Source organism: Pholcus phalangioides, unplaced genomic scaffold, assembly GCF_987345545.1.
Source record: "Pholcus phalangioides strain wild (caught in Gottingen) unplaced genomic scaffold, Ppha-v1.0 ptg000015l_1, whole genome shotgun sequence".
Classification (NCBI taxonomy): domain Eukaryota; kingdom Metazoa; phylum Arthropoda; class Arachnida; order Araneae; family Pholcidae; genus Pholcus; species Pholcus phalangioides.
The window spans coordinates 73,231,653-73,243,833 of NW_028301608.1; the positions used below are offsets into that span (position 1 = coordinate 73,231,653).

General features: G+C 41.1%; 1 protein-coding gene across 2 annotated transcripts in view; it reads left to right on the forward strand.

Moving 5' to 3' along the window:
• Positions 1-12,181, forward strand: part of Hpd (4-hydroxyphenylpyruvate dioxygenase) — a 489,423-nt gene that overhangs the window by 155,736 nt on the left and 321,506 nt on the right. For both annotated transcript variants that reach the window (XM_089244272.1, XM_089244273.1), the window contains exon 3: positions 10,397-10,459. In XM_089244272.1, coding sequence (XP_089100398.1) covers positions 10,397-10,459 — 63 coding nt within the window. The remainder of the gene's footprint in view (positions 1-10,396; positions 10,460-12,181) is intronic.

A 12,181-nucleotide genomic window follows, 5' to 3' on the forward strand; every position in this document is an offset into this window, starting at 1 on the left:
CAGATCTCATGAATCCCGAAATCCCCTGGGCGGGATCATGAAAATGACTATATACAAAAAATATATTCAGAACAGTATATGCATCTTTATTTATTCCAGGGTTGGACAAGCCCCAAGCGCCAGGTCACCATGGCGACTGGAAAATCTGTATTCGCGCCTGAAATTTTGTACATGTGATTGCTAAATCAGAATCTAGTGATGGCTCAAACTTTTCCGATATCATAATTGTCTTCCAACATGGAAAGGAGCAGAGTCACAAATAGAGAAAGCAGGTGGGTCTGGTGCTCCGGACGCTGGACCAGAACGGGAGTCGAATTCACCCTTTAACTGCTTCTTCTACATGAAAGGGGCGCCAAAATTCCGAATTGCCCCAGGTGACAAAGTATCTAGTTGCGGCCCTGGGAAGGGGTCATCAATTCCCAGAAAGGTTGAAAAAAGATTATTTAAGATACTTTTCTCGTGAAAAACCATGCTTGGCTCTTACAAAATTTGGCTGGTGCCTAAATTTTTTACTGATTTTTGTCAAGCCCTGTATTTATTTATATTTTATGATACAGTGTATATTTCCCCCAAAATCAAATTACATGTCACTTATTTAAGATTTATTTTACTCTCATATATTGAGTCATATATCAGGTTTTAAATTAGAAAAATAATAATTTTTTTAGTTGCATAGATTTCTTATTAAAAACTCGATTCAAATATTGTCACTTTTACAAGTACGCAAGCCAAATGGAGTTTAAATTTTTCTTAAATAAATTTTAAATATGATTGAAAAAATAAAATATATGGTAAGTTTTATTAATTTATTGATATGTCTAACAGAAAAAAAATTATTTTATACTACGCTTTATTGATTATAAGTATTAGAGGGCTGCAAAATCTACTGTTTTTGAAGATTCTGAATAAATTATCATTAAATAAAATGCTTAAAATACATGAATTTATCAAAAATGTGTAACTATATTTAATATATTGCTTACTTTTTCTGTTAGGAAACTGCGGAATCACGAGGAAATTGAACTTTTCCGTTTTTTCTTGTAATGCAACATGTTTTACTAACAGAAGGTTATACTGTACGTGCACAACCGAATGTGGTCCACACAAACCATAAAATACTGTGGAACTGTCTATCTCAACATTTGTGGGGGTTTTTATCAGGGGAAAAACAAGGAGTTTACTTCAAGTGGCTCCAAACACAGCTATTCTTATTTTGCAGAATCACAAACCTCGTCTAGACTTTTCTTCACCACCGTAATTTCTTTATATTCCAATTAGGATCATCTATGTCGGCGTCCCTGTTTCACGGATCGCCATCCATTAAGCACAAAAGCTTTTAAAGCCTTGACCGGCGGCGTCAAGAAGAATGTAGTTTTCGGGATCAGAAGGGGGGTCCCCCATATGGACGGATGCCTCCAGGTGGCATATTCCCCACATAAGCGACACGTTATACACTCCCCGTCCTTCTAATTAGGAAATGGTGCTTGCATTCAGTAAACCTGCATTGAAGCAGCCGAAACTGTGAACCCTATTGAAATGCTCTTTGTCAGCTGCAGAAGGTAGTGTGCCCGAGTGGCATGGTGGCAAGATGCTCGTCTACCATCGTGAAAGTTGTTGTCAGGGTCCCGGGTTCGAACCCAAGGGAGGATATCGATAAGATATTTTCCCTAACGAACTCGAGGCGACCACCGATAGACAGCGCCTTCACTTCCAACCCATCTCACTAATGGCAGTAAATTGCAATATAGCGATATGGCCAGAGTTGGTGTTTGGTGAAGTAGCTGCAGAAGGTGCGGCCTCTTTATCATGAAAAAAAAAAAATACATGGAATAAAAAGCCCGCCAAAGATCCCAGGCTAGAAGCCCTTCTCCAGTATGTGGGAATCCATGGCCCTGCTTATATTATAGCTCGCTGAGTGCCCCCCACCCAGGAAACACACCACTAGATGCGACGGACGGGCTGTAACTAGGAGTGAAGATCATTTTATTGTCGGGGGGGGGGGGAAGCATCGAAATGCCTCCTTGAGATCGACTGAGATGCCGCAAGATATTTAAAATTTCTAACAGTGCTGCGAACGTAAACAGGGTATGTAAAACCCCCTCTTTGCGGTCACCGGCTGGACAAATAGAAATTCGTCCGTAAAAAAGAATTGACCGGGAAAGGAGGAACCCTATTAAAACCTTGAGAATAATTAGGAGGAACCCTATTAAAACCTTGAGAATAATTAGGAGGAACCCTATTAAAACCTTGAGAATAATTAGGAGGAACCCTATTAAAACCTTGAGAATAATTCTTCATTTTGAAATAAACACAATTTTTTGAATAACATAAGTAAGAAAACTACATCCTTTTTAGAAAAATTCCCCAATTTAATTTACAATGGAACATAGAAAAAATTACAGTATTTTCCGATAAATAGAGGTCGCATCCTGTAAAATGGCCGGAAGAAAGTTTGTGTGGAAAAATCGCCACTTTTTCTTTTACATGTCACAGCTTCGTATAAAGGCCGAAACTCACTGTACTGACGTGACGTGATTATTCCGAGTCTAGGTGTAGTGGGGAGGTCTCGATCCCATTGGCTTAAAACAAGTTACGACAGGTAATACAAGTTACGTCTTAATGCACTTAACATACGACTTAATACAAGTTACGCTTACGACAGGTTCCAAGCACTTCCCTGTGAAAAATCGGGGTCCTCGCGAAAGATCTGTCCAAAAGCCCGGTCCAACGGAGACAGGATCATTTTTAGTCGTGGAGGGAGGGAAGAGTATGTAATTTTTTCACCCTCTCCCCACTAAAAAAAACGATCGAAACGATATTTTTCGTCTTTCCCCCCCCCCCCCAGAATTAGCAGCCCCCCGGAGGCTGCTAATTCTGCCTTCTTCCCTAGTTCCGGCCCTGGCTACCTAAGTGTTGGAGTACTGGAAACAGGGCTGGGGGGGGGGAGGGGTCAAGTGTCTAGGATGCCGGACCAGAGGGGGGGGGGGAGAACGCAAATTTCACCTTTTAACCTCTCTTCAACATTAATTGAAATACCGTATTTAAAATTTCTATATAAGAGTGCTGCTAACGTAGATAGTTTGAGAGTCCCTGATTTATAAGAAGGAAATTTCATATTCCTAGTATTAGAATGCAATGGTACCCGGCTCAGGGGGCTTTGAAATTTTCCATTAATTTCTTATTTTCTTTTTTTTTTTGTATGTTAATTTTATTTTACTATTATTTATTTTATTCCCCTCAAAGGCACCGGAACCTAGGAGCGGAGGATATTTGAGCCCCACCCCCAATAAATTTTTTTAGGCGGTTGGGCCCCCCCCCCAATAGTTTTTAGAAAAACAATGCAGTGCGTCCTCTGTTTCCTGCGTATGTGCTTCATCCCCGTATATACGGGACGGCCAGCAACTTTGAGCGCTCTTTCCCCACCCAATGTTAATTTCTTCATGTGAGCGGCTCTGTTGTGAAGAACTTGTTAATAAGCTTAATCATTGTTCACTTTACCTCCTCCCACTTTTTTTCTTTTTTTGTGTTGTATCATGTCCCCATCCCCAAGGGTCACACTCAACAAAAGAAGAGGAAGAGATGCTCTTGAGTTTACCGACAGTGCAAGCAAGAGAAAGGATCCCCCCCCCCAAGTTATCTACACTGGTGCCTTCAGGCACCACTCTGGGAGGACGAAATTTAGGATGAATGGATGCCGGGGTGATTGGGAGATAAGACTACTATTGTCACAGAACAAGTGCGTTGAGATTCTGAAGAAAAGTAAGAAAATAAAATTTCGATCAGATGGATTTCTACTATTTAGAGAAATTTTTTGTCAAAAAGTTTTTTCTGAGCCAAGTGTGAGAAACATATCCACTCGAATTTTTTTTTTGGGGGGGGGGGGGGGGGCTCGGGCCCATGGGCCGGATACAAGTTTACGCCTACGCAACGGTATTGGTCAAAATCCAATGGAAGCGACTAAGGACGAAATTTATAATTCTTCCTGGGATCGTCGATAACAGAACTCTTTTGGGAATCGACTTTCTAGAGAAAGCTGGTATAGTGTTGGATCTCAAGCGAAGACAATGGTTCTTCGGGAAAAAGACCCGGAAGCGATTCCACTTCGTAAAAGAGTCTAGGGTTAAAACTATTCAACATGTAGTAGAGCATGTCAACTTGAATTCTTACCACCTACGACAAGTTGAAGGACAGCAACGGAAACAAGTGCTGAACAGGTCGTGGAAAAAGGATGAAATTATTTTCAGTCCAGGGGGAGGGGACACTCCCGAAGGCAAAGTTCACCATGGTGATACGGCATCCGAACCTCAGCGGTGGGATCGGTCTAGACGTTTCCGGAACCAAACGGGTCGCTTCCGTGACTATCCACGTCATGTCACTGGCCATCCAATCCACGTCATGTCTCTGGCCATCCACGTCCTGCTGTCCATAGCGAGATCCAACGATCCGCGGGAAGCTTTCATCACCAACTGGTGCAAGGGCAACCACGAGTCACTCTGACAGGCTGGCAAGTATTAGACTCACGTTTCCGCAGGAACGAACGAGTTGAACTTTCCGGCGCCAGGCGACGTGGTCCAGGATCACCAGGATATTATCACATACGGCATCGTTGTAGAATGCCAAGCCAAACAATAACGGCTAGCAATAGCTTCCGTGAGTCAAGAACCCAAACAAGCATAAGCAGTGCTAGCGATGGGAACGATAAATGCAGGGGAAGAGGGGGGAGTGCCTTTAAGTATTTTGATCAAAACCTTAACGCGTGACGATCAGAAGGTCGCAAAAGAAGTCGTGAAAACAGGTTGGCTTCCATGCGAAGCCTTACAAGAGGTTCAGTGAAGCAGCAGGTGGAACGAAAACGAAATGAACGCAAAGGTTATGCTGACAACGGTCCCAGGCAGAGTTATCGAAGGAAGAACTGGTCGACAAAGTTCACGCCACAACGAGTGGCAGGACCGTACCCTGCGCTAGCCCAGAGATCACTTACGAGGTACATAGTCGCTGATCCGGCCAAATCGAGTGTCTCTGTCGGCGTATACCGTACTTCTGCTCTCACAGCATGTGGGAAACCTTAACACCAAACATGGCCCCCGCTCTGTCCCTTGCGGGATATAAGCGGATTACTTTGCGGCTGGGCCATGCTGGAAGAACTCTCCTGACATCCGGGCCCGGCGAACATCCCCCGACTCGCAAGCCACTGGGTCCGTCCCGCCGGGACCCCACTCCATCCCAAGCAGCCACACTCCGGGAAACTCCCGGAAACCTCCGATGGTCAAGAAGAAGCACAGGTGGACCGCCCGCCAGATCTCCGACCCAGCAAAAACATTCCGAGGACCTCGGCTCCCCTAGTCCACGAGAGAACACCACCGTCCGCCACTCATCGCTCAAAGGAGCAACAGAACGGAACCAAACGTCCGTCCCCCTCCGGCAGCCCGCGCCCGTCCATGCCAACACCGCACTCCGTCCCCACCAATCCATCCGCAGATGGACCCGTGGGATCTCGGTTGCCAATCACTCGCTTCAGCTCCTTTGCCACCTGAAAGAAAACATGCATACATTGCACATGGAAGCACTGAACAGAAATGACAGCAAGTGCTTAACATCAAGTGGAAATTGTCAGGAAAGAACATGACGAACATCGCAGTTCTGTTAAATGAGCGGGACAGAAGAGAAAATAAATAAATATATATATACAGTGATATGGTGAAAAATATTCCCATGAAACATCACAGTCCATCAGATGAATATCCAGGATTACAGAGCAGTGGGAATTCGAGAGACTAGACAGAAAATAGTCTCACAAAACATCACAGTCCAAAATGCATTCCAGAACAAAACCAGCGTTGTGGTAATTCATGGTTCACCACAGTAGATCGTAGAGCTTACAAATATATATATGGATTGATGTGAGTAAATGCAAATACATAGAAAAGATTACAGAGATACATGAATATGTGAAAAAGTATAAAAAAGGCAACGGAAATCTGAAGAACATCATTGTCCTAATTTCATTAAGAGTTGACGATGGGAAGTCATGTGAAACCTCGTTGTTCGATGAAAGAATGAAAAGTTTATGGCTCGTAATCCGAGTCTGAGCAAGAATCACCTACATCATGACCCTCTACAATAGCAGTCACTGGTCTAGGATGGATGAAAGAGTCTTGATTATTTTCAAGTTGATTGATGAGCATTTTAATTTGATCGTGGACACCAGAGGTACTGAGCACTGAAGTCATCCACGATTGAACATCATTTGCCTGGACCCGGATGTGTAGATTCTCATGTGGGAAACTGGATGCTGTATCCGTAGTGCTATCACGGAAGAGAGGACGACCTCCCAAAGTTGGAACTAATAAGAACACTGAACAACCTCCCACAACGCCTTTTGCTGGTTCCTTGTCGGGACGTCTGCGAAACCAGAGGGGGGAGTATGTAACAGGCAAGCTGTTGACAAGGATGTACAGTAATACTTTTATTCACGAGACACGTGAGGTTTAAGTTTGTATCGAGATACGAAGACATTCTCGAGAAGTTCGATTTCAACCTTCATGACGAAGGGTTGTCAGTTTCGCAGTTTCGCATGCTAATATACAGTTGTTCTCTATTAATGTAGAATAAAGGAATGCTCCATATTCGCTGCTTCGTATACACCACACCGACCGTCACAGTAAATCCCATATTAATCCGTATTTAGAATCAATTTAATGAAATAAATTTGATTATTCAGACCTGTAGAATTGAAATTTTTGAAAATTGTCTGGAAACACTGATGAACATGCCAAGTTTTGGAAACCATGAAGTTTCGTGAAGCATTTTTGATCACTGATTTTAAACGTGGCTCATTTTTTACTATCATGCAAAAAATTATCACAAAAATTGATTTCGGTATAACAGGAACAAAATCTATAAAATATGTATTATTCTAATCTTTTAAGTACTAAATTAACTTTTCAAAGAATTTTTTACATAATCTTTGTATTATTATATTTTTTTATTATATAGCTTTCAATATAAAAGTAGCATAGGGAAAAGAACAAAAGCAGTTTAATTAATAAGAATTTCCTTGTTTCTAAGTATTTACTGAGGTATTTGAATTCGAAAATCGGAGGAAATTTTGGGGGAAAAAAGTAGCAAAATCTAACAGACAACGCTTCTTTCCCAACTTTTCTCCGATGCTTGAATTCAGAGATATCTCTGTGAATATTGCACTTAGAAAGGTGGAAATTTATTCGTTGGCATCAGAAGAGACAGGGCAACAACTTTTTAATTCAATTTTTGGGAAAGGTCGTCCATATATAAAGTCAATTTTTTTTCTGTTTTAATAAATATACAATCCCTTGAAACAGGAATGATGTAGCTGAAAAATTCCTGACTTCACACATTTACATTCCGCAAGAATGACTTTAATATCTGTCACCGTTTTCTTGCTATTCTCATTTTGAAAACCGTCAGGTGATTGTGGGGGACACTGTATATTCAAGTAATGCAAGCATTTAAATTACACGAGCGCACAAACCACTGGCGGACCCCGTCTAGAATTTTAATCGGTCCACGAAAAAATTTTGAAAATGTAGTTACCTGTTTCAAAGTACACTTTAGGACGTGCGGTTAAACATAATATGTATAAGTATGTAATGTGCATTATTGATTTTGTTGCTAGACTTTAACCAAGTACGCAGAAAATATCTCAGTACCAATCATTGTATGCACGAACGTATGCACCATACATCGGAATTAAATTTATCAGTGTTTTTCATCGATGTGTAGATTCCTACGGGCAGGAGGGTGAGTTGAGCAGTCCCCCCCCCCCGTTATATGGCAATTATTGCGGACCGGAATAGGATACGAATGCAGGACAGAAAAGTGAAATTTAGGATATTAGTAATGGCATGGGAGGGGTGAAAGGGGGGGGGGTTAAAAAGTTAGACTGAAATGCAAGGAGGCGGCAAAAAACATAAGTACGGCCCTGCTATAGACTAAGAATAGACAGGTGATTCTTAAGGGCCCCAGAAGAGGGCAATTTGATTTTTAAGGGAGGGGGGGACGATTTGGGAATGGTTTTTTGTTAGAGCTTGGACTTCTCAAAACTCTTACCAATTTTTATGAGTTCTTTTAAACAATTATGACTTCTTTTATTTTTCCCTGGAAGGGGTTTAACCAAGGATTCTTAAGATTTTGTGTTCGACGGACAATTTGTGCCAGTCCATGGACCCTCTGTGCCAATAATATGACTTTCAGATACAGCACAGACCTGGTCGAAAAAATAGGAATGCAGATGTTGGAAACACCTTATCTTGTAGAGGTAGTACGCCATCGTCTATAACCAGAGATAAGGAGAGAGAGAGAGAGAGAGAGACACGAACCGAAATAGAGAATGGATGTGCGACCAATGTGTGTGTGTGTGGTCGGCACCAAGGTATTAAACTAAACTGTAAAATGTAGGCGAAGAAGGGTTAGATTGGATGTGAAAGATAAGGACAATATTGTTGATACTGAGATCCCAAAAATATTTACAGTTATTTATAAGAGCAAAATTATGAAAAAGTTTGACTTTCTGGCCACTATCACGGAATTTTTGAGAAGCATTCCAGATTTTCTCACGAAGCTTGTGTGTTTCGGATGAGAAATCTTCTGAGATTGATATGTTACTATTTTTTTAATTTAAAGGCATTTTTTTAGAACATCACTTTTAACTTTGAATTTATTAAATTTGATAATGGAGAGTCCTTTAGGGCCTATTCTATGACAACGATCTATATCGCTGGGCAAAATGTTTAAGTCAAGGTGGCCGGAGCAGCATTGAATGATTTTGGATTCTAGGGTGAATTGGAACTTGAAGTCAACTTTTTCAGGGATGTTGCGGAATATAGGGTTGTCACGGCGGGAACGTTCCTTTAAATCGGTAATTTTGTTGGTAAGGGAAGACTACAGTAAGGCCGGTATTACACTATAAAAGTTTGGTAAAAGTCCTTTTATAAAACTTGAAAAATGCAGCCAATAAGGCCACCGGTTGCGTTTTCTAGAATGTAACCAATAACCTTATTGGTTAGATTTTTCAAGTTTTATAAAAGGGATTTTATCAAACTTTTATAGTGTAATACCAGCCTAAGGATAGATTTGAAGAGAGATTATATATACTTGATTTTGGAGTTCCTCTACGGGAAAAAGTGCACTATGACGCTCGGATAATTCATTTAGCTGATGACTGAATAAGTCTTGTTTTTGGGTGAGGAGGGTAGTTGGTTTAGAATAGCTAAGAAAACTAGGGTATCTTGAATATTACGAAGAATGAATGAATCGGGGAATTAATCTCTAGTTAACATCTATGGTGTGGTAGTTAGATTTGATCTGTTTTGAGAGCGAGTTGGGGAATGGTTGACTCTGGGACCAGGGTTGGATTCGATATCTCTAACCATAGCAAGCGAGCCAAGAGAGGTAAGATATGCGGGTAAAGCGAAAGTGGTGCTGAATGGAACACATTCGAACGGAAGTTATATATATCAGATTGAAAGGGATTTTTCATTGAAAAATATACTAAAAAAGAGGTTGATTGTGGAGCAACAAAAAGAAATACAAAAAATATTCAAATGCCAGATGCGGGATCGACACAAAAATTAACCAATTAATGTTAAAAAACAGTTTAGATTGAAAATGTGAATGGGACTAACCTGTAGAAATAAAAACGAATATGACATCGTATTTGAAAGAATATTGATCCTGAATTTAAACAGTCTACGGAAGGCAGCGATTTTATACCAGCAGTGATACGCCCACTTCCTGAACAATAACGAAAACTAGGTGGCACCAAGAGACGAGGAACAGGTCCACTTTGAAAGCGAGGTAGTTTGATGGCTCGATTCCAAGGCATACGATGGCGTGACACGAGGTTTGAACCAGGAGGAGATAAGGGGAGAAAAAAACCAGTAGAGCACCATGACGAGCACCTCTTTCTCCGATAAGCAAGCAGTAAAGAAGAGTCGACGGCTCCCTTAAGCCCCGTTCACATGTATAAATATTGCGGTAGCATTGGGAGTTCCTTCACCCGCTTGACGACTTTTTCCCTTCGTAAGGAAAGAAATGTAGAGCAGTCATGGTGAAAATTCTCTTTTCCATTTCCCATGTGATCGGGGTTTTTGACGCAGCATAAAGAACAATTGTACAAATGAAAACGAATATGATATCATATTTGAAAGAATATAGGTTCCGCATCTTGATTCAAGGCGCAAAGAAGGTATTCACGTTAAAACTCGGCTACAATGTATTACCCCAATTTTTTTATAATGTTATGAAACCTCGACGTAAATTAAAAGGCTGGGAAAATAAAAAAGTACTATTTTAATATGTTTGTGTGTGATTTTTATTCCTTTTTCAATCACATTTTTTAAACATTTTTTTCTTTCAGCCGGACAGAGGCCGTTTTTTGAGGTTCGACCATATAACATTCTGGGTTGGCAATGCTAAACAGGTGAGCATATTTTGTACGTATAATTCGGTGTCTTGCCGCATTAGTGAATCGCATTATCAAACATGGATAAAAGAGAAAAATAAATTGAATCTTTTGGGTGCGGTAGCCCAGGTCGATAAGATACTTGCCTAAAGTACCAAAGGATGTTTAGTGGCTTCACGAGTTTGATACCCGGTTCGTCCTTGTCAGAAAACTTTCCTTACACGGGGGTACAACAGAGACGGCGACTTGACCAAGAAAAAATTGCTACCGCAGGGAGTCCCCCATCGAGGGGTTAGCGCACCAACCTCTCAATGAGTATAAAAAAACAAGCCTGCCGTTCGGAATCGGCAATAAATTGTAGGTTCCGGTCTAATTAGCCCTCGTGTGCAGAAAATAACCGTGGTGCGACAAAAATGATCAAATGATGATTGAATCTTTTTACGGACATTTATTTCGCTGTTGAAAAAAAAATATTCGATAGCTGGCTATTTCACTTTCACTTTATAGTGAGCCCTTGAAGCATGAGTGGAGATAGATTTTAAGGTCTGGGTGTGGCGGGTGGGGTGTGTCACAATGATGATGACGGCAGTGGTCATTTAGGGTGAATTTCACCTGATCTGCCAAATGAAAAGGGGGAGGGCGCTAATAGACGACCCGTATGGAGAATAAAACCACAGCAGCAATTGCGTAGCTAGGTTTTGTCAGTGGGAGAGCGAAATTGGGAAAGGCACATTTTTTTCTGTTCCTGATTTAGGCGCAAATTTATAAAGTACTCAAATGTCGATATAAAAAATAAATTTAATTCATTTTCTATTTTTCAGTAGATCATTATAAATAAAAATCCTATTGATTGATTTGATTAATTCTAATTTTTTGAAAAATTTTAGAAATTTAAATAATATTTTAATACATCGTCTTCGCTTCAGAGTTTACTCATAGGTGTAACTTCATTTTTAAAGATTCTTTTTTTTACGTCAAGACTTGAAGTAAAAATAAGGGTGAATAAGGGGCCATTTTCAAGTATTACGTCATCATCGATGGGGGGGGGGGGTTTCCGATTTGCTGACTTTTGATGACAGGGGGGGGGGGAAGGGGGGTTTTGCATAATGCTTACGCCATCAACCGCCCTTTATGAAAGTATTAAATATTCTTAATGGCATCTTACTCGGTGCACCAAAAACGAGAAAAACCTTTCGATAGTTTGTGGGCACGTGAAGTAACATTCCCCCCCCCCTCCCCATTGATAATGCCCTACACAGCCACTTCAGTGATCTCTAAATGTTTCGTGGATCCAAGTGATCTGGAAATGTGTACGGGCCGCGTAAGTGCTCTGGAACTGTGTCACGCATCACTCAAGTGATCCGTAAGTATATCCCGCGGATCACTTAAATAAGCTGAGAATGTGCCGCAGGTAACTTGAGTGATGTAGAACTGCCCTGGGGGGGGCCACTTAACCGACTGACGGTTTGAGGGTGTTGAGAAAATCTACTTGAAAAAGGTTCAGGTAATTGTCACAAAACTGCTTCGAAAAAAATCCAACAATTTTTCCTTCCCCCCGTACAAACTGCGGGATATCGGGATTTAGTGTTGTGTGGTTTAAAATTTTTGTTCCGCCCACTGTTGAATGCTTCTTTGTAGGAGAGGAAAAGAAAAGGTGTGTTCTCTCGTAAAAGGATTCAAACTAAGTACAATACTTGGCTATTTGTGGGCTCGTCTTTTTTCCCATTCCTCTGCCAACGT